General features: G+C 39.8%; 1 protein-coding gene across 2 annotated transcripts; it reads left to right on the forward strand.

The window, feature by feature from the left end:
• On the forward strand, positions 1–22,850 carry LOC134805310 (prion-like-(Q/N-rich) domain-bearing protein 25). Of its 2 annotated transcripts, none has more exons than XM_063778628.1 (7): positions 1–106; positions 13,460–13,594; positions 14,810–14,947; positions 16,473–16,602; positions 17,398–17,534; positions 18,005–18,192; positions 22,581–22,850. In XM_063778628.1, exons 1-7 carry the CDS (start codon positions 25–27, stop codon positions 22,740–22,742), a joined length of 972 nt encoding a protein of 323 aa, XP_063634698.1. In that variant the 5' UTR covers positions 1–24; the 3' UTR covers positions 22,743–22,850. The 2 variants fall into 2 exon arrangements, with proteins under 2 accessions (XP_063634698.1, XP_063634699.1); XM_063778629.1 differs by lacking the exon at positions 1–106 and adding an exon at positions 147–245.
• Positions 22,851–23,374: the final 524 nt, after the last annotated feature.

A 23,374-nucleotide genomic window follows, 5' to 3' on the forward strand; every position in this document is an offset into this window, starting at 1 on the left:
TCAGCACATCCCGCCCCGGCCATAATGCACGCGCAGGCGGTGCTCGCGCTGGCCCTGTATGTGGCCGCCAACGTTCAGCGGGCGAGCGCGCAGGCGCCGGAGAAACGTGAGTACTTCTCATATGGACCTGCATTTGTACAGTCACATCCCGCCCCCGGCCATAATGCACGCGCAGGCGGTGCTCGCCCTGGCCCTGTATGTGGCCGCCAACGTTCAGCGGGCGAGCGCGCAGGCGCCGGAGAAACGTGAGTACTTCTCATACGGACCTGCATTTGTACAGCCACATCCCGCCCCCGGCCATTGCACGCGCAGGCGGTGCGATGCTCGCGCTGGCCCTGTACCGCCAGGCCAGGCCAGTTCTCATATAGACCTGCATATTAATACAGGCTGGCCCAAAAATATTTAGGAATATTTTTCTTTTTTACTCGTCTTCTACAAAATGTCGTTTAATCTAAAATGATTTAACTAAAACACAACTTACTACTTACCTTTAAAATATTCTCCTTTAGCTTTAATACACAAACGCAAATTATTCGCGCTAAAATACAATACATGAATGAAAGTTCCCGTATCTAACTATAACTTAGAGGTCTTTACAGCATTTAATAACTGGAGTCGCCTTTAAGAGCTTACCCCTCTGCCGAAAAACTTGTACAATTGTGCAAACTTTTGTATGGCCTGACATGGCTATTAATTTGTACGTTACGTACAAATCATGTAGAAAAGCAATACATTTGACGACCCTCCCCCGCAAAAATCGGCAGACTGTTTCGTAAAGAAAATGACAACCATGACGTCTCCAGTTACTAAATGCCCTAAACAACTTTAAAGAATAGTCTTGATGTTTTCCCACACTATCTTTCTTTACTTCCTATTTGAATGACGACAATCTGTCTAATAAAATAACATTTTACACGATTGTTTCCTAGCAAATTTGTTTCAAAGCATTCGTAATGTCACATGGGAATACAAATACGAGTATAAATAAGATTAAACATTCATTTGCGCTTTCAATTATTTCATAATCAATGGAGAGGAATGAAGCCGCATTGTGACGTCACAGAATGCATTCTCATGCTTTTGTGCTAAGAAATTGTTTTGATGTTCCATAAAGTGTAGATGTGACTGTGGTAAGTAGGTATAACTTAATTCTCTTTGGTATAAGTACGGCTACCACCAGTTTGACACTGACATATTCGCTAGCGTGTGCGTAACTTACTTTCTATGCATCTCGGTCGTACTCGCATAGTGCGAGCGAGATTAGAAAATAAATTAAGTGGAGTATGTGTACAAACGCAAAAGTTAAAAGCGTCTAACGTCTTTTCCACATTGACAAAGTGAGGGTCAATGGGGTTGGCAACTGTCAAAGATTTGCATAGATGGCGCCATCATAGCTTGCCCCTTTTTCTATTCTATTATAAAAAACAAAATGTTTACACAATTCTAGGAATTGCCAGGGCAAGCTATGCTGGCGCCATCTGCTAAATACGATATTGGATAGATCCGGCCAACCCCATTGGTATTTGGTAACCTAGCGGTTAGTCGTCTTTACGCTTCATCTAGCCGAGTGATCTACGGATTTACTACACCAATAATCAATTTAATTTGCACGTCTCAAAAAACCGTTAACGAATTAGCAACAGTCGTTCGAATTTCAATCTGTTCTCGATTATCGTACAGTTGGCATCAATAGCATTCGCACTATTTCGCCTCTGCCGATGCACATGCCCAACTGGGCATGCACACAATTAGCGCGGTGCGTGTTGTGACTCATCCGTACACTAAAAGAGATCGAGCTGTACAAGACTTGTCTTTGACTTGTGTCATTTTCTATGTATTTGTGTCGTCATTACAGATTGGATTTTGTATGTAGTGAGAACTGCGACTGTGTGCACGTTTTCCCCCGCAATTAAAATGGCAGAACGTTTTGTACGGTAAGATATCGCTTGGGCTCCTCCCTTCCGACGTGTCGGAAGCCGGTGTTGCTCGAAGATTGTAGCGGATGAAACAAGGTGTCAAAAGTATCTGCCTCCCTGTACCTATACCACCAGTTTTGTCAACCTACTTTCTATGCATCTCGCATATTAGTGCACGCAAGATGTATAGAAAGTAATTTCCGTAGACGCGAGCTAAATGTCAATGTCAAAACTGGTGGTAGCCGTACTGGAAAACTTTTCGAAGTATAATAGTATTTTTCACGGGGTCCCTTTGTTTCCCATAAAGTTTTAAGTCTTAATGTATTGTTTGTCATATTATCGTTAGTCATAAAACTGAAACCGTTAACTTTGCAGGGTTTTTCGTAAGGTATTCTGTAGATAGGTTAGGTTAGGTTTGTTTCATGGCAATTCCGAAAAGTTACGCGTTTCTGAGAAGAACCAATTATGACTAACGAAAATTCGGACAAACAATACATTATGATTTAAAACTACTTGGGAAATTATAGAGACCCATTTTTCACATAGCTGGAGTCGAACTATGGTCATTAGTCCCTAAGACTACTTTTTTAGGGTTCCGTACCCAAAGGGTAAAACGGGACCCTATTACTAAGACTTCGCTGTCCGTCCGTCCGTCCGTCCGTCTGTCTGTCACCAGGCTGTATCTCACGAACCGTGATAGCTAGACAGTTGAAATTTTCACAGATGTTTCGTTTTTTTTTTGCATTATGGTACGGACTTCGTGCGCGAGTCCGACTCGCACTTGCCCGGTTTTTATGAAGTAGCTGCCAAAGTAGCTGTCACGAGAAATGTTTGTATAGTTAGACCAAGAAAAGTCTGCAGTGATTTTGATAGCCCATGCAGTGGAAGTGTTATTTTAAACGTCAAACTTCTATGAAATTATGACGAATAAATAACACTTGCACTGCGTGTGCTATCAAAATCGTTGCAGATTTTTCTTGGTCTGGATATATAGACATTTGTTGGAAGTATGGCACGTTCATTTATTCAAAAATGTAACATTTAAGTAATAAAAACACGATAAAAACATATTCCTTGATTTTTTTTAATTAAGCCCAACCTAAAGAGACTAGTTTTACGAGTAACTGTCATAGGGCCCGTCGTTTGACGCGAGAGGTATGTTTGGCAAGCCATTTCCGTCAGTAGAAAAAGGCGGCAAATAAAAAAAAATTGGCGTAAAAGGTTGTCCTCCCATAGAATTTCGCCACTTTTTTTACTGACAAAGTGGGTTTGCCAGAGTATATATTGATGCTGAGTGTACCGGAAAAGATGGATTTGCCGCCATCTTGCCGAAACACATTACTCCGCTTTCTCCGGGCGGTTGTGGCTTTTGCGGTAGTTTCGTGTTTTCGTGTTCTTAAAAATGGAAAAGTTAAGTTAAATCTGCAACGGATTTTATTGTATAGGACTTTCTCAAGCTTCCGCAATTAGATACTTACACGAATTAACAATTAACGGGTCAATTTTTGAAGAGGGTGTTTTTTCGATATTTGTATGGAATTTTTTTTTTGGAAAATCTGATTTATAATCATAGTTATAGGAAGGGTTTTTAACAAAAAACAATACTGCACGAGGCATCACTCTACTTTTTATAGTTAGTTAGATATGGACGTTTAAAGATCGACATTTGTGTGGCACTATTTAGCCATTTGTAAGGCGCATTTGACATGTATATGGCATTTTTTCGACATTGTATAGCAGTATCTAATTTATTATGGCACTATTTATTATTTTTGTGGCATTTATAAGACCCTAGCGATATTTGTGTGGCACCTTTTCGACATTTTTATGGCACTATGTCGACATTTGTATGCCACAATCGACATTTGTGCGGTCAAAATAGCCGTATAAATGTCGCTAATAATATTTTTTTGCGAAATTTCCTACGCAATACAACCAATTCACTTCTATATTTTAACACTATATTTGCAACTATTATTATAAAATACACATTTTTATTTCGACTGTGAACCAACATATTAAGCGTCCATACAAATGTCATTGTAGTCGTACCAAAATATATCGAAAGAGATTCTTACCTGTTTTTATATAAATTAAACTGTTTCCGCGTCCACATTCGATGGCAATCGATGCCCAACTAACCGCACTATTGCGTCATAAATTTAATCTAACCGTTATTCAATAGATAAAGAAGATTTTGGGGGGTATCTTTAAGTCATAACAAAACAAGTGCCGCGCGGGACAACGATAAAAAGGCTTCCCTTGTTTTATTAAATAACGCATTAATTTATCGAAAGGATTAAATCACTTCTCTAGAAAATGCTCTTTATAAAAATACAAAGTTATTCATAATACGTTGCGTACATCCAAAGTTATGATTTTTTTTATTGGGCTATGCCGCCACTGGGACACGCGAAAAACGGCAAATTTCGCCGTTTTTGGAACTTCAAATGCGATTTTGTCACACACAAATAATATTTAAGGTACAGTTTTACATTTTTTTATATACATACCCAGTCTTTTAGTCCTACGGACTTCGAGTTTTAGCAGTGGGACAACAAAAAATGCTATCTTGAAAAGTTACCCTAACAATGTTGACAATGATAGAGTCTCTTTCAATATTGGCGGTAGAAACAACGCACCAAAAATATAAATAAATACTAAACAACTAATCACATAAATAACGATCACTGATATTAAAGTTTAACACAAAAACTGCCATAAAGCACTATCTTGACCGTTACTGAGTCTCTAGATTACACGGTTACATCACATCAGTCTCTATCATTCTTTCAAAAACGACAGAGACAGATATACATAACCTTCTAATTTCAAAGCGTGAGGCAGCTCGCTTCCACTCAATAGGTAATGAAAACAACAAAGCGATTAAAACAGTTCATGCGTCTTCGAAATTCAAACTGAACGTTCCATTTCAATAAAACTATCTATTATAGCGACAAACAAAACTGCACTCAAATTAATACACTATAAAGTTCATTTCAGCTTAATTGGTTATCAATTGATCTTAAAGAAAGGCTCTAATGCGAATTAACGCACGGACGTTGGAAAATGAATTGTATTGTGTTGGAATTAAGGTGCGTTTTTGTTTAGAGTAACGCAGCTGCTCTAGTTTCGAATCGAGCGAATAGAATCGATTGCGGTGATCAATGATCTCGATACCGGTAATTTGGTATCAGTTTCGGTTTAATGACAAATTTGGTTTCGTGCGAATCACTTTGTTAAAAAATATGTTATTGTAAATTCGTTCTTAATAGAGCAAATTGGTCGTAATTTTGCACAACAAAAATATCTTTAGTTCTACTATTTCCTTTAAGAAATCATTACTATGACCTTCAAATTATAGTTATTTATCGCAAATAAAACATTAAGAGTTATGTTGTCCTAGCCTAGCCTGCCCAGCTTTTGACCCGTCATCACTCCGCGTCAGTTAATAAACGTTTAAATTAACTACTGCGAACGTAGACATTCGAAAATCGTTTGCGTCCTGACACTCAACTCTAATCAACAGCGATAGTAGGGACAGCTATAGACTACCTATTCGAATTTCAAATTCAGCGGTAGCAGAACTTACTCAATTATTAGCGTTAGCCGCTCAATGTATTGAACCATTAATGGAAAATCGATAAGTCTGCAAGTTTTACGAGTTGAACAACTTCGAAGGTACATAGCTTAATAAACTTAAAAGAAATAAAAAGAACTACACGTATGAAAAACGAACCTGACTACTTAATTAAGAGTTAAATATAAAAACAATATCGTTTATTTCAGGCTTTTAGCCCATACACTGATACAAATTACACATAGTACAAGATATACCTACACTTAAACGACGGTAAGAGGATTGTAGACAACCTCTGCTACATAAAAAGATTGTCATTATGTAAGATATTTTTAACACAATAAAGGATGACTCACGTTAGACCGGGCCGTGGCCGGGCCAGCCACGGCCCGGCCTAGCGTGAGTCATACTTTAAATTAAATTTATATTAATCATACCTATTCGATTAACTTTTCTCGATGTTTTTATTATAAGAGTTAGAAGAGAAAAAATAATTCCATACTAAGTTTTAAAAACTCTTCTATTTAAAATTGCATACTGCTTAGATTGTAGAGTGCAACAAAAATGAAAAAACCCACAATATCAATATACATACATTTTTCAATATACACACACAATCTACCCATGTAAGCTAACAGGTGTCATCTCATCTCCATATAATTTATAAGCTATAAAAAAAAATACAACCTAATTGATAACCTCCTTCTTTGAGATTTGGAAGTCGGTTAAAAACGCAAAATTGTATTAAAATGACACCCTAGCTGTCAGCGTACCCTTCGATTTATAAAAATACTATAAGTTGGCTACAAATCGGTATCGACATCGGCCGAAACCGAACGCGTAGCTTCGGCTATATCGCCCAACACTTTTTATTGAGGTCAAAAGATGATCGAACAATGACCTTTAATTAGAAAAAATACTGCAATCAAATCTAAACCTTACCGTCATACAAATAAAGCCTAATTTACTATAATGAGTCAAACTTTGATTATGCCCTATTCAAACAAAAGAGCATAGTTTAGTAATAATTTAGTATTACTTAGGTCTTTTTGATTTTGAGAAGTATACAATAGGACCGTGGGATCTTGACCAGTAAAAAAGATGGATTATGAGTTTGTTGCATCATTCGTTTTTGTTATACAAAGAATAGTAAAAGTATTATAATTGGCCGTTTTAATTTTTGACCTACGAAGCTGGTGGTCCAGGGTTCAAATCCCGGTGTTTTAGTTTCTTTACGGCTGCTTACAACTTGTATTTTTAGGGTTCCGTACCCAAAGGGAAAAAACGGGACCATTACTAAGACTGTCCGACTGTCTGTCTGTCTGTCTGTCTGTCTGTCTGTCTGTCTGTCACCAGGCTGTATCTCATGAACCGTGATAGATAAGCAGTTGAAATGTTCACAGATGATGAATTTCTGTTGCCGCTAGAACAACAAAGACTAAAAACAGAATAAAGTAAATATTTAAGTGGGGCTCCTATACAACAAACGTGTGTGCAAATTTTTTTTGCCGCTTTTGCGTAATGGTACGGAACCCTTCGTGCGCGAGTCCTACTCGCACTTGACCGCTTTTATCCAAGCTCCTGCCCGCGACTTCATCTGCGTGTAATGATGATGGTTGATATACACTAACCTATGTCCTTTCCCGGGCCTCAAACTATCTCCATACTAAATTAAGTCCAAATCGGTTCAGCGGTTTAAGGTTTAAGCGTGAAGAGGTAACAGACAGACATACTTTCGCATTTATTTATTCATTGATTCTACCCACTCCGTTTTTTTATAGCCTTTAATGTGTCCCACTGCTGGGCAAAAACCTCCCCTGTCTGCTTTCACTCGTCACGGTTTTGGGCAAAATTAGTCTATACTCTGCACCTTTAGGTATTTAAATAAAAGTAAACAAAATCTACCCTCAAATGGCTCCTTATGCTAGTTGAAAACATTACATGATCAAATAATGTAGGTTAAAGTCAGGCCCCAATTTCACCACGGTGACAGGTGCGACAATTGTAAAATCACTGTTGCTGACGTCACAGGCATCTATGGGCTACGGTTACCACTTACCATCGGGCGGGCCGTATTCCTGTTTGCCACCATCGTTGTATTATTTAAAAAAACTTTATTATATCGGAAAAAAACAGATATTTCTTTCGCGAAGTTTCTGACAATTGTCAAGATTTAGAAGAATTGTAGGTAATTCTTGACAGGTAATGAGTTATATGTCGGAATTTCGTGACAATTGTAGTGTTTCTTGTGACAATTGTCATAAACTTAGCAAGAGAAATATCTGTTGTTTTCCGATATAATAAAGTTTTTTTTAATAAAACAATGATGGTGGCAAACAGGAATACGGCCCGCCCGATGGTAAGCGGTAACCGTAGCCCATGAATGCCTGTGACGTCAGCAACAGTGATGTTTTACAATTTTCGCACCTGTCACCGTGGTGAAATTGGAGCCTGGTCGTTCGGTGACTGATCTTATTCGGTCAAATTGTGGTTTTTGAAAAACTAATTATAGCCAGCCTTTTATGAATGTACCTTTGGGTGTGGTGCTTTACGCACGCTAGCGTCCCCTTCCCTCCCCCTGCCGCAACTCCCCCTTTTTGCATGAAATATGTCCCGGTTCACAGTTTTTTTTCATTTTTTGGGGAAAGTATACAATATAGGAATAAAGTGTCTATAAAAGAAATAATAATAATAATAATAAAGCCTTTTTTTTTATTTCCCAAATACATAATTTACATCGATATTAGTTTATTTTATTACGTTTCTTAATTTATAGGGACCCCTCTTGTAGGGTATAGGCCTCCTCCAGATTCTTCCACCTCGTTCTGTCCTGGGCTGCTGTTAGCCAGCTTTTGCCGATTACTTTAACAAGATCATCCGCCCATCTTTGTCGTGGATGTCCGACTTTCCTTTTTCCAACCGGACCGGCCCATTTGGTAGCGGCGAGGGTCCAGCGTTGGTCTGTGCTCCTTGCTAAGTGTCCGGCCCATCGCCATTTCAGTTTTAATGAATGATGTAATGCATCTGTCAATTTTGTCTTTTTTCTAATTGTTATACTTTTTACTTTGTTTATTTTTCTTAGGTTTAGGATGCTTCGTTCCATGGCTCGTTGACAACTCCTTATTTTGTTTTTAATGTTTTTTGTATAAGCCCAAGTCTGGGACCCATACGTCAAGCAGGGTAGAATACAGGTATCCATCACAGTTCTTTTCATACTTAGCTTGTAGTCACCTTTCAATATGTCTTTATGCGCCCAATATTTATTCCAACTACAGGTGATTCGCCTATTAACCTCGTCTTCGTTATTCGTCTTAGAGAATGATACCTGTTTACCTAAGTAGATGTAGCTATCCACGTATTCTATTTCTACATCGTCTAGTAAAATTGAACTTTTAGAGCTGTTCGTATAAAAGAAATAATCCCTTTTAAATTCTCAACAAATAAGGTCATATTCAGTTTTTTGATATGACGCACCATATTCATGTTATGGCTAGATGAACTTCGACAAAATTTAACCGTTTCTTAACTTGTTGAAGTTCAATTTAACATAATTAGAAATCCTAAACGGAGAATAACCTTGCAAGCTTATTCTCCGTATAAGATTTTATTCAGTACTATCACGTACTATGTTATATGGAAGTTCAACAAGTTAATACATGAATATGGTGAGTCTTACCAAAAAGTTGCATATAACCTTTTTTGTTTAGAATTTATTTAGGATTATTTCTTACCTTGACACTTTATTCCTAAATCTAATACTTTACTCAAAAATTAATAAAATCCGTCAACCGGGACATATTTCATGCAAAAAGGGGAGGTTGCGGCAGGGGGAGGGAAGGGGTCGCTAGCGTGGGTAAAGCACCATACCCAAAGGTATCATACTACATTCATAAAAGGCTGGCTACAATTTGTTTGTCTTCCCCATACATTAGAACACAACTTAACCGAATCAATCCAGGCGGTTTTATATTTGGTTGGTTAACCAATATAACTACCCGAAAATGTACAAATTGTTTGTTTACTTTTATTTAAATACCAAAAGATACAGACTATCTTCATCTCGCCATCTCGTTTTTGGTCTGCCTCTGCCTCTGGTAATCTATGGATTCTATGGTGCCCATTCGGTCGCTATTTTGGCCCGTTTGAAGGCATAATACAGAAAATCCAATTTTTTTAGCATGGCAACTAATTTATCTAATCTCACGCCACAAGATGAAGTGTTTCCATTACAGCCTTCGCTCCTTATCTTTATTAGTTTATTACACTAATTAATATACTAGTTTACATTATACGTTACAAGTGTCATAAAATATGTAAACATAATAGTATGACGCACATTTTCAAGGGATTTTCCTTGAAGTTTATTTTTATTTATTCAGTTTATTTTGATTTTAAGTAATTATAGAGCATAGACTAGGAATCCTCTAGACGGAGTTTAGAGCAATTATTTCATGAAACCGATGCTGCCAAAAAATACTGGGGTGAGGGGGACGAGGTGAGCGAGTCCCGTGCCGTGATGATTGGTCCGTTGAAAGACACGGGCGTCACACAAAGACACTTTGACTCGAAAATGGAGTAAAACTAGCGTATATTTGTGGCAGAAGGGGTAGCGCTACTATGCTCAGTCTGGAGGATGTCTTGCCTGTGTTTTAGAGGTTCTTGAGAGATTCCACCGGTAGATGTCATTGGGTCCACTACTTAGAACTCGATGTTCACCGGCGTTCCTAATATTCAGACTTGTCCCACAGCTCACGAAGAATAGGAAAGCCAAAACATCTCCGGCTTGCCTGCGAATGAATACGAATTGTTGATTCAACACTGCAGCTTTATAAACATTTTATTTTTATTTTTACGTTTGTAATAGCCCAGTGGTGGGCAAAGTACGGCCCGCGGGCCATCTGCGGCCCGCGAATGGATTTTATCCGGCCCGCCGCCGGTCCTATGAAATAATTAGTATGCATGTGGCATTGGCCCACGATTATCAAATTATCACAAATCAAAATAAATTTTGGCTACAATTCTGGCCCTCCACTTAAATTTTCTAAACTTTCTGGCCCCCCATGAAGAAAGTTTGCCCACCACTGATGTACACCTAGTGTAAATTTCATTCGATAACGTGACGTGACGTACGCGTTTGCGTTAAGTGTCATTTTGTATGGGATTTTGATGTATACTAAATATATATGTTGTAAGGTGTCTATGTCTAGCGTGTCTAGTTTGATTAAAAATAAATAAATAATATTTGATTTTTGAAAAAACCCTGTAGTCACACCAGTACACAAATCTTGTGAAATGTGTATAATTGTCAACCAGCAATCTTATCAGCTGATAATGTTATCAGTAAAATATGACTGTTTGCAAACTAGCACAAAGAAAACAACACGACAAACACAAATTAAACAATAAGCAGGTTATTTCCAGGCACATTCTAATAAAAAAATTTGTAACTAATTTGATACCAGACCCTTGTATGGTTCGCGGTAGGCCCCCATTCTGAGTGCACCACACAAAAAAATTGCTGGTTGAATTTGGAAATCGATAGTGAAGGAAATATTGCTGTATTTCATTTGTTTTGAAAACGAACGAAACAAAAGAAATTCAACTCTGTTACAAATGCTCTCAAGTTTGTCTTAAATTATATCCTTCTGACGACCGGCATCCTACATACTCTTCGAGCAACACCGGCGTCCGACACGTCGGAAGGGAGGAGCCCAAACGATTTGTACGGTAAGATATCACCATACAACGCGTTCAGCCATTTTTTGCGGGGGAAAACGTGCACACAGTCCCACTTCTCACTCACTACAAACAGGCATCATTGCTGTCGTGTCGTGTAAGGTAATCCAACGTACATATAGCCACATTCTTATCGAAGACCCTAAAATCATGCTACCTATGCTTCAAATTTGGCTTGGCACCGACTTCAAACATATCAGTTGGTAACGCATATACTTAAAAACGGATAATATTTTATTTTATCCTTTTTGAAGTCGGTTTTCTTTTTTTTTTGTAAAAGTTTTTATTTTTCAATTTTTAGTTTTAAGGCATTGTTAAAAGTTTATGAGTGACGTGTGACGGATGAATGAAAAGCATAATAATGCGCATCACTAAATTCGAAATCATTTCTGTCACAACACAAAAACAAAATCCATCCTCCGCCCCGCCACTAACCCAATCCCTCAACCCCCCGATAACTCAACCTCACAGCACATCAACCCCTGATCACGGAACCCCTCGACCCTGAACCACCAACCCTTCAACCGCCATTTCCCGACTCCTCAGGAGCCTTACCATAAGTCTAACACTGACATATTCGCTAGCGTGTGCGTAACTTACTTTCTATGCGTCTCGCTCGTACTGGCATCCCATTAGTGCGAGCAAGATGTATCAGAAAGTAAGTTACGAAGACGTTAGCGAATATGTAGTAGTATCAAACTCGTGGTAGGGCTACAGTTGTACTTCATCAAATTGGTGATTTTCGGGGGAAAATGCTTAAGTTACTATAGAAAACAACGATGTCGCCATACTCCTGCCTTTAAAAATTGAGGAGTTCCCTCATTTCCTTATGAATTCCGTCATCAGATTAGAACCAACAATATTATGGGAACACCTTGGAGGTAACTTCGTTCAAACGAAAAAAGAATTACTCAAATCGGACCACGGGTTCCGTAGTAATCTACATTTATAAAATCATCATCATTATCATCAACAATCATCATCATCAGGTCCACTCTATCAAATTAGTGGTTTTCAAGAGGAAATGCTTGATTTGCTTAAGACAATACCTAAATCACCATACATGTGCCTTTAAAAATTGAGGAGTTCCGTCGATTCTTCACGGATCCCATCATCAGAACAGCACCAGATTAATGTGGGACGCCCTTGGAGGCAGTTCCCTTCAAACAAAAAAATAATTGCTCAAATCGGACCACGGGTCTCGGAGTAATCGCTGAACGTCCTACATTTTAAGAAATCGTCATGATTATCATCAAAACAATCATCATCATCAGGTGCACTTCATCAAATTGGTGGTTTTCGAGAGAAAATGCTTGAGTTGCTTAAGAAAACACCCAAATCACTATACATGTACTTTTAAAAATTGAGGAGTTCCCTCAATTCCTCATGGATCCCATCATCAGAACAGCACCAGATTAATGTGGGACCACCTTGGAAGTACTTTCTTTCGAACAAAAAAAGAATTACTCAAATCGGACCACGGGTCTCGGAGTAATCGGTGAACATACATAAAAAAAAAACATAGCCACAACCGAATACAGAACCTCCTCCTTCTATGAAATTGAAGTCGGTTAAAAATGACACACGTCAGACAATTTTTGCACACGTCGATCTCTTTTCGTGTACGGATGAGTCACAACACGCACCGAGCAAGTTGTGTGCATGCTCAGTTGGGCATGTGCATCGGCAGAGGGGAAATAGTGCGAATGCCGACTCCCTTCCCGGTGTTGCTCGAAGGCTACTTACTATGATGCCAACTGTACGATAATCGAGAACAGATTGAAATTCGAACAACTGTTGCTAATTCGTTAACGGTTTTTTGAGATGTGGAAATTAAATTGATTATTGGCGTAAATCCATAGATCACTCGACTCGACTAGATGAAGCGTAAAGACGACTAGCGGTTACCAATGGGGTTGGCCGGTCGAAGTATTTAGCAGATGGCGCCAGCATAGCTTGCCCTGTCAATTCCTAGAATTGTGTAATTTTTTTGTTTTTATAATACAATTATAGCCAAATCTCATAGAAAAAGGGGCAAGCTATGATGGCGCCATCTATGCAAATACTACTTACACAACATAGTACATAGGCCCCAAATTAACTTTTGACTCTTTGTCAACTTGACAGAGTATTTTTAAGCTGGCAAATTTTGGAACCCGCTCGAGGCTATAAACTATTATTCTAACTATTTTTGTTTAGTTATTTAACACAATATTATAAATTTCAGGGCGAACCGGCAACGTGTGTTCCACGGACCCCGAGTGCCCGGACAACGCGTTTTGTAAATCGGGCACCTACTGCGTTTGCAAAGACGGGTTTATTTACGCCGCGACCGAAAACGCCGAGAAGGCGTGCTTGAAGGGTAAGATATGTATATGTTGCAGTCAAAAGTGTGAACTGGTCCAAAGAACTTTAATCCGACAAAAACAGGCAAAACTGCTTTTGACTGAGCATGTTGGTCAAAAGTAGTTTTACCTGAAAATCATACCTATTTCTGGCAGCAGTTTCGTTTTTAGGGCGTAGCAAAAAAAAATAACCCTAACCTACCTATCTGGAACAGTTTCGTTTTTAGGGCGTAGCAAAAAAAAATAACCCTAATCTACCTATTTCTGGGAGTACTTTTGACTGATAGTAACAGTCACAATTACTATTAACCAATGATTTTCAGGTAAAACTACTTTTGACCAACATGCTCAGTCAAAAGCAGTTTTGCCTGTTTTTGTCGGTTAAAAGTTCTTTTGACCAGTTCACACTTTTGACTGCGACATATATATCTATACCTACTTTATGTAGGTACCTACACTGACACATACTGACTAGAGCTTTAAAACTCAAATGTAGGCAGTACCTACCGACATTTTTTTTCTGTCATTTTCTTAAACGTGTACTGCTGGCACAGACCACCTCAACTACTAGAGACATGCAATCGAGGTTACCACACAAATGCTCTACAGATTCAGTATGGCAGAGCGACCGCTTACTTCAGTTGCGCCCACAATTAGGACCACTACTCGACTCATCATCATCATCTCAGCCATAAGACGTCCACTGCTGAACATAGGCCTCCCCCTTGGACCTCCATACGTGCCGGTTGGAAGCGACCCGCATCCAGCGTCTTCCGGCGACCTTAACAACTAACCTACCTGACCTTAACTACTCGGCTATTTTAAAAATATTTATAATTATTACGCTTTAGGGGTGTTCATGGGTTATTATAGTATACAATAGCGTAAATTACAACTTTATCGTGCTGCTGGATTCGTGGCATTTTACTAGTAAAATTGTACATATGCGTACCTTTTTTTTTTTTTTTTTTTTTGTGTTTAGCCTTTAGCCTGTGCTCGGCTAGATGGCGTGACGACACCGTTTCATATTTAACAATTTTAACACATAGATATCAGTGAATGAACATGGGTCAAAATGATATAAAAATAATAAAATAATTTATCCATATATATACATTTTTTGATAATTTTATACGTTTTCATTTTGAGTTTTAGTCGTGTGTCGAAAGATGACAGTAAATTTACTGTGACTACAAAATTTACTATGAGAGGACCCCTCTATTTGTCCACAGTTGCATCATTCGGTGACCACTGTCAGCAGCACATCCAGTGCCACACCAGTCTGGGTGTCCACTCCGAGTGTCTGCTGAACACCTGCTCCTGCAAGCCGGGCACACAGTTCGTCAACAACAGATGTTATAAGATAGCACGTGAGTCATCACCATCATCATCAGGCAATAGTGGTCCACTGCTGGACATAGCCCTCCCCTAAAGAGCGCCATAGCGCCCTGTCCTCAGCTTGCCGCATCCAGCATCTGCCTGCAGTCCACACACACACACACGCAAGCACGCATGCACGCAGCACGTGAGTAGTTTCGCGCTAAATTGCCAAGATAGGTACTTTTTCGTGCTTCTACATAAATATCGTCGCTGGAAAGCACTAATGCTGTAACCCGCAATACAATTGAAGTGCGGGTTACAGCATTATTGCTTTCCAGCGACGAATATTTAATAAAAATGGAAACTATACGTCTAGATTAAGAGAAGAAATTGTAACAATATTTTTTGTATGACCGTATGTTTCATATTTAAATAAATGTGTATGAGAAAAAAATCGTGCCCTCTAGTTTCAGTCAAAGTCAAACTTCAACTTTTGAATGATCGCACAACGTCGCCATATTCATCGAGCTGCAAACGGCATAACCACTCTTATGGTAACATTCCATTTCTAACCGCAGCTGCACTACCGGTACTGAACGCGTCGCTGTCATTGTCAATTTCCATAGTAAAATTGACAGTATTGCAGCTGCAGTTAGAAATGGAATGTCACCATTAGTCTTTAGGTATATATTTAATACAATGAATTAATCTTTGTTATTAGGAGGTTTGAAGAATTATGGGAAAAATTGTTTGGGACGTGATACATGATTTGCATTTAAAATTTCGTAGACAAGAACGCTATACTACCACGCGCCGTAGCCAAGGTGACAATTAATTTAACGACAAACTCCATTCGAAAAGTAAGAATGAAATGCGACGAAAAGTCGCGTCATAATTTCCACACAATATTATTTATTTTAAGTATCGATTGGCGTTTTATTAAAACGGTTGTCACCGATATAGAATAATTAATAGTACATTATTGTCGAGGCTCGGAAGTAGCTACTTGCAGGCTGAGGATTCGTTTTAAACGGACGACCTTGGGAGTCCGTTTAATTGAATCCGAAGCCAGCAAGTAGCCTTCCAGCCGAGTCATATATAGTGCTTTTCTCAAAAATGGTGGAAGAAATATAAATATCATAGAAATATTTTACAAAAGCAACGTTGTTACGTATATATTTTCACAGAAGTAAGCCCTTGCCGCCTTTTTATTTTTTTAATAAAAAAATAGAAGTGTATTTTTCTGCCGAAAATACGCCAACCTATTTGAGACAACTAAATAGTCGCGGCACTAATCATCTGTTTGGCTGTTCAAAGGGCCTGTGCCTTCAATTGATATGGCCATTTCAACTTTTAAAAAGTTTGGAACTCGACAAATAATGGAATTTGTATGCGACATTGCAGTCCCAAAATCGAGACTGCAATGTTTTTAACTTTTTAATTTTTGACTGACCATAAACTAAGCGCTTCGCGACCTATTTTTTAGACGGCAAAGTCGACTTTGCCGTCCATTTTTGAGAAAAAGATTATATACGTGAAGAACGAATCATTTTAACAAAAGATTATCTTTCACAGACATTGGCGAACTATGCGTATCCGACGAAAACTGCTATATAGAGCAGGCATTGCCCGAAGAGCAGGCGTTCTGTATACGAGGCTTTTGCCAATGTCAACTGCACTACAACCAACGAGACAATGGGACACGGTAAATAATTTTATTTTCACGCCACTGTCCGGAAATGTGGCAATAGATGGTCTAAAACCAAGCTGGAAAGTAGGCAATAGCTGTAGCACCTGAACCACCACTACTACAATGTTTCATTGTTATCATCATCTGTCATTGGTGACGGTTCGCTACAGCAATGAGTATCATTTAAAACATAAAAATCAATAAAAGGTCTTTTTTGGCGCAACTTTTTCCTTCAAAAATAAAATTAGGTTATTTATAGGACCAATTTCTTGTTTAAAAAAAAAAAAATGTCAAAACCATTCAGTTAATTTTTTTTAAACAATTATCCATTCAGTTCACGCTTAACTCAAACGCACTCGTCCATCTTTTAGCGGTTTTGCGTCCTCTCCTACAATGTACTATTCTCCGCCCTCCGACCGGAATGCGAGCGCTAAACGAAGTTGCCGCTATCCGGCTCCGTCGAAGTCGAACAGAAAAATAGTATACACACCTCTGTCCAGTAGATCAGAAAGCCTCAGACATTTCTTACTTTACTGCCCTAGATATGTAATATAATAAGTATACTAATTTCATCAGTTCATAATTGTCCGTATGGGTCACTTTCAGATTACAAACTCTTCCCTTAATGCAAAGTTTATCCAATATGTCAATAGATGGCGCTGCACCGAGCGGGGCTGTTCCTAAATGGCGCTGATGATATTTTATGTGGTGTAGTTTTCTTCGTTGGATTTGACAAATCGAATGACATGTTTTTTTTTCAACTTGACACGTTTATCCTCATTATTTATTTACTAAAAATTTCTCTCACAGATGCGTACGCGACGCGAACCTAGGCGAAGCTTGTGAAGACGACGGGCAGTGCGCGGGAGTAGGCATGGTGTGCAAAGGCACCTGCCGCTGCAAGGAGGGCTTCGCGGCGCAGAACGACACTAACGTCTGCCTGCAGTGTAAGTATCTAACTATCTTACCTCTACCATGTAACGCGTAAGAGACGACAATTGAGATGAAACATGAACCTACTAGGCGATGAGGACGACGGGCAGTGCGCGGGAGTGGGCATGGTGTGCAAAGGCACCTGCCGCTACAAGGAGGGATTTGCGGCGCAGAACGTGCCTGCAGTGTAAGTATCCCAGCGCCTCCACCATGTACTTACCTCCTAGCAGTGCCAACGATACAAATACCAATTCGCCTAATATTTGAAGACGCGGAGCCGGAGCGGAGCGGTTGATTCCGCACTTCTCCGCTCTGCTCCGTCTCAGTGGACAACACGTGGCCAGGCAGCCCCTACTACCTATCAGTACCGGATACTATACCTATATACTACTGCTGGCGATGGCGTGGCGAGTATATTTAATATATTTCTTTTTATAATGAAACCTCTAAAAATACTCTCACTAATTTTAATTTTCTTTCGCAGCCGTAGAAAAGATCGGCGACAGCTGCGAATACGACATCCAATGTGAGAACCTCTCAGGCTCCCGAGCCGTCGGTGCCACGATGTGCCTGAACGGCGCCTGCTCCTGCGCGTACCACGCGAGGGCTGCCGGCACCCCGCCGCGGTGCTACGTCACGAGGCGCCCGGGACAACAGTGCCATGCTGATGAGGTGAGCTCTCTTCACTTCTCATGAGGACCACCTCACACACCAGCTCGAATACATCCAATGTGAGAACCTCTCAGGCTCCCGAGCTGTCGGCGTCACGATGTGCCTGAACGGCGCCTGCTCGTGTGCGTACCACCGTGGCAAAAATTCGGGACAACGCTAGGAAGACGATGATCTACTTAATTAGGGCGAGCGAAGCGAGCCCTATCACTAATCGACGAACTATGCATTCTTGTGGTACACTTTACGGAAAAACTACTGCACTGTTAGGTTTGAAATTTAACATAGTAATTTAAATTCATGTCTAGATGTGTTATCAAACATAAAAATATCATTTTATAAACCTAAAAAAAATAAAATAAAGTAATAACACTTTGTATTACTACTAGCGCCATCTGTTGGCAAAATGATGAATTAACATTCGTGCTAATCTTAATTATTTCTTTCTCTAACAGATGGCGTTAGTAATAAATAAATAAATATTGGACATTCTTATACAAATTGACTAAGTAAGAAGGCTTGTGTTGTGGGTATTCAGACAATACGATACCTATGTGGTGTTTTCAAGTTCAATAATGTCGATGGCGCTTACGCCATTAACAACGATGAATACCAAAGTGGGTACAATTTTGGATTCAACCCACCTCGCTTCACTTGGTTTGATTCCCATTTTAGCAATTAAGTTTTTGTGAATACCTACTAGAACAATCAATCTTGCTGTATATTTACTGCGGAGGTCAATTTACTCGTATGTTTTGTGACGCTGACGATGTGATGATCAGTCATGTTGTGTTAGCAAACTTAAATCGGGTATTTTCAGTTCGAGATACAGTTTTGGCGCCATTAATTTATTACGTAAGACGATTTTTGGGGGAGGGGGGTCGAACATATCTTATTTTTTCTTACAAGGGGGTGGGAGGGGGTTTTCATAGTTCTTAAGTAAGATCACAAAGATGCGATTTTTTTTTTAATTTCTATGAAATTATGACCTTTAAAATAATACTTCCACACTCTATGCTATCAAACACGGTGCAGAGTTAGCTTAAACGAGCTCAAGTACCTTTGTACAGGTACAGTCGCCATCAGATATATCGGAGCGGCCAAGGTGTTCACAATATCTGAACACGCGCTCTAACGCCCTGACAATAGAGGCGTGTTCCGATATTTGTGAGCACCTTGGCCGTTCCGATATATCTGATGGCGACTGTACAAATAAACATTCATAAAAATATTTTTTTCAAAATAAATTATATTGGTGGGAGGGGGACGGGGTCAGCCTATTCTTATTATTTCTTACATAGGGGAGGGAGGGGGTCAAAAGCTGGCAAAAATGGTCTTACGTAATTAATGAATGGCGCCTTTAGTGTTACTATTGCTTGGAACTGCTAAAATTATAAATAAAGATAAGCATAATTAATACAAACTGCAGTGACTTAGGGCCGATACAGACGGACTACAACCCGACTGCAACTTGTATGGGAACTGCCCGCCAATCGAAACGTCGGCGTCGTCGTACAGTTCAGCAAAATGACCCAGTACCCTGGCAGTACCAAGTGGAACTCAGGTTTGGTGTAACAAAGGCACATTATGGTTTGGTCATCCGACTCATCTTGATGAGCACTTAGGAGAGTAGTACCCAAGATAGAGCCGATGCCGAACCCTGGCAGTACCTAGTGGAGCTCGGGTTTGATGCAACATACATAGACACACGCTGTTTTGGATATCCGACTCGTCATGATAATCACTGGGTAGATCAGTACTTTCAGTACCCAAGATAGCTGATGCTGAACCCTGACAGTGCCTAATGGAGCTCGAGTTTTATACAACATAGGCACACGCTGTTTTGGTCATGCAACTCGTCTTGATGAGAACTTAGGAAAGTAGTACCCAAGATAGAGCTGATGCTGAACCCTGGCTGTAAGTAAGTAAGTAAGTAAATATTCTTTATTGCACCAATAATTATACATTTTACATACATGTAAAACTACAAAGAAATTTTAACGGAAAAATAGAACCAGGTAACAACAGGCGGTCTTATCGCTAAAGAGCGATCTCTTCCAGACAACCTTTGGGTAGCAGGAAATGTAGAACTCAAACAAAAGTCAACAGGTAGTGCACGGAGCAAAATATGGAGACTATTAAACACAAACACACATATTACAAAACTACTTATATTAGTATTACAACAAAACCTAATACACAAATAAATATACAATATATATATACATAATACATATTTATACTTACATATATACAATATATAAAATGGCAACTTAAGGCAGAGATAAAAAGTATACTTTCAGCTGATTTTTGAAAAAGGGGAGAGATTTAGCTAATCTTAATTCTACTGGCAAAGCATTCCACAACCGAACAGCCCGGAAGGTAAACGAGGTGTTATGAAATTTTGAAGTAGATGAAGGAGGAGCAAGAATATGAGTCTGAGAACATCGGATAGAAGAGAGATACTTGAAACGCTCTTTGAGATAAGGTGGTGTAGCGGGATTAAAGAGAATGCCATAAAGAAGGGCGAGGACATGAGAGTCACGGCGAAGTCGAATAGGAAGCCACTTGAGCTGAGAACGGAATTGTGACACATGGTCATATTTGCGCAGGCCAAATATAAACCTTATGCAGAGATTCTGGAGACGCTCAAGCTTATTCAGCTGGTCCTCCGTAAGGTCCAGATAGCAAATATCAGCATAATCTAATATGGGCAGTAAGAGGGATTGAGCTAGCGCAATCTTAGTGGCGTAAGGCAAGAAATTTCGAAGTCTGCGGAGTGATGCACTTGCTGCAAACATCTTCCTGCTAACCTCACGCACCTGAGGCGCCCAAGAGAGACTCTGGTCCATCATCACACCGAGGTTCTTTACCTGGAAAGAGTAGGGAATCTGAATGCCGTCAAAGACAATGGCAGGTAGAGAACCAAAATCAATCCGAGCAGTAAGCTTTGAGCTACCTATTATCATAGCCTGAGTTTTAGTAGGGTTTACCTTGAGACCGTAACGTTTGCTCCAATCTAAAATAAAATGCTCTCCAAGTCGGTGTTCATGGCGCAGATAGTCTGTGATAGATCGGCAACAGAGCCCTGAGAGTATATTTGAAGGTCGTCGGCGTAAAGGTGGTAGGAGGACAAAATGTTGGAAGTGATGGAGTTTATAAAGATAGAAAAAAGAAGAGGAGACAACACGCCGCCCTGTGGGACACCAGCAAGCGTGTTGCACCACGAAGATCGAGAGGAATCCACCTTTGTACGCTGCCGACGCCCCACTAAGTAACTGTGAAACCAGTCAACTACTGCAGGAGATACATTAAGAGAACGCAATATGCCTAACAAGATGTCGAAGTCAACCGTGTTGAAAGCATTACTGAAATCCAGAAGCGATAATACCGTGATCTTACGATTATCCATGCCAGCCCGGATATCGTCAGTAATTTTGTACCCGGATATCGTCAGTAAAGCTGTACCTAGTGGAACTCGATCAGGTTTGATGCAACATAGACACACGCTATTTTGGACATCCGACTAGTCATGATGAGCACTTGGGAGAACAGTACCTAAGATAGAACTCATGCTGAACCCTGGCAGTACCTAGTGGAACTCAGGTTTGTTGCAACATAGGCACACGCTGTTTTGGCCATCCGACTCGTCTTGATGAGCACTTAGGAGATTAGTACCCAAGATAGAGCTTATGCTAAACCCTGGCTGTACCTAGTGGAACTCAGGTTTGGTGCAACATAGGCACACGCTGTTTTGGTCATCTGACACGTTTTAATGAGAACTTGGAAGAGCAGTACCCAAGATAGAGCTAATGCTGGACCCTGGCTGTACCTAGTGGAACTGTGTGTGTTAGTTTATGTGCGGAGCAGCGTGATTACCGCAGGTGTCCAGACGGGATAGTTTTTCGATCAATTGTGTGGAGTGGACGCAAAAATAAATTCAAGAACATTGGCTCGCTGACCCAACATTATGTAGGAAAGCCAGTTGGGTTCCTTACAAAAAGTACTGGGCGGCCGTGTAGGATGTAATAAGCACTTATGAAATTGTATATTACGTGTGGATGATATTGGCAATTTGATTCTGTCGTCTGGACACGTTTTTAAAGGACAAAGTAAAAGCTGTAACAGACAGGCGTACCGGACAGCAACCGGTTCGGTATTACTGAATCGCAATTAGAAAGGGATTGAGATAGCTGTCAATCCATATTGATTTAGACATAAGTGTATGGAAATCTGTCATTTCTAATCCCTTTCTGATCGCGGCATGATAATACGTTAAGGTAGAAAACCTCCGCGAGCCCTTACAAAGCGCTGCTTTTTGCTAGTCATATCTCTCATTCTTCAAATTACAAATATTCCCATTCTGACGTGAATCCTTTATCCTTCTCCAGGAATGCCTGAGCGAGGACGACGAGCCAGGTTTCTGCCACCAGGGGCGCTGCACCTGCGCGGGCTGCGTACCAGACGCCCGCGACTTTGCCGACCACGCGTCCTCTCTCGCGCCCCTCCCCCTCTGCGCCGCCATCTTGGCCACAGCCGCCATCTTGGCTTGAACTTGAATCTACAATCGCTGTGCGGACTTTAACAAAGCTCTATGGTCAGCTAAAGTTAATAGTTATTTGTTTTACAAGGGAGCAAAGTTGTTGTTTGATTCATCGTGTTAATATTGATACCCGAGCAAGCGAAAGATTCCATAATTGAACTTCGAGCGTAGCGAGTGGTTTTTAAAGTGTAATTTTGAGCGTTGCGAGGAATTCAAGGCATGACGGTTAAACAAACTTTGCTAACGAGTGAAACACAACACTTTTCACCACACCAACGCAAGGAAAATACTAACTGTAAAACATTACAAATCCAATCCAAATCATCTCTTAAAAGTAAATTTCAGCGGCCAAATGGAAATAAGTAAACTTAGCTAATTAGTTTGCTACTCTTGTGGATAAACTACAACTTTCTCATTCGTTTCTGAAGAATAAAAAGAGCCTTAACGGTGTGGTAAAAAGTTACTTTTCATCGTTGAATATTTTCCTATTGTAAATGTGTAAATTGTTAACATATGATGTACATATAACGTGGTAAGAGTAAATTAATATAATATATTATTGTTGTTAATTTAATGATTTACTTAAATTTTATTGTTATAGATGTTTATGTAGACCAAAGAATAGTTAGTTTTAATTAAACG

Source organism: Cydia splendana, chromosome Z (assembly GCF_910591565.1).
Source record: "Cydia splendana chromosome Z, ilCydSple1.2, whole genome shotgun sequence".
NCBI classification, from domain to species: domain Eukaryota; kingdom Metazoa; phylum Arthropoda; class Insecta; order Lepidoptera; family Tortricidae; genus Cydia; species Cydia splendana.

Coding starts and splice junctions, on each gene's coding strand:
- LOC134805310 (XM_063778628.1), top strand. CDS start 25: ATGCACGCGCAGGCGGTGCTCGCGCTGGCCCTGTATGTGGCCGCCAAC. Junction 107..13,459: donor CGCGCAGGCGCCGGAGAAAC/GTGAGTACTTCT, acceptor TATAAATTTCAG/GGCGAACCGGCAACGTGTGT. Junction 17,535..18,004: donor CACTAACGTCTGCCTGCAGT/GTAAGTATCTAA, acceptor TTTCTTTCGCAG/CCGTAGAAAAGATCGGCGAC.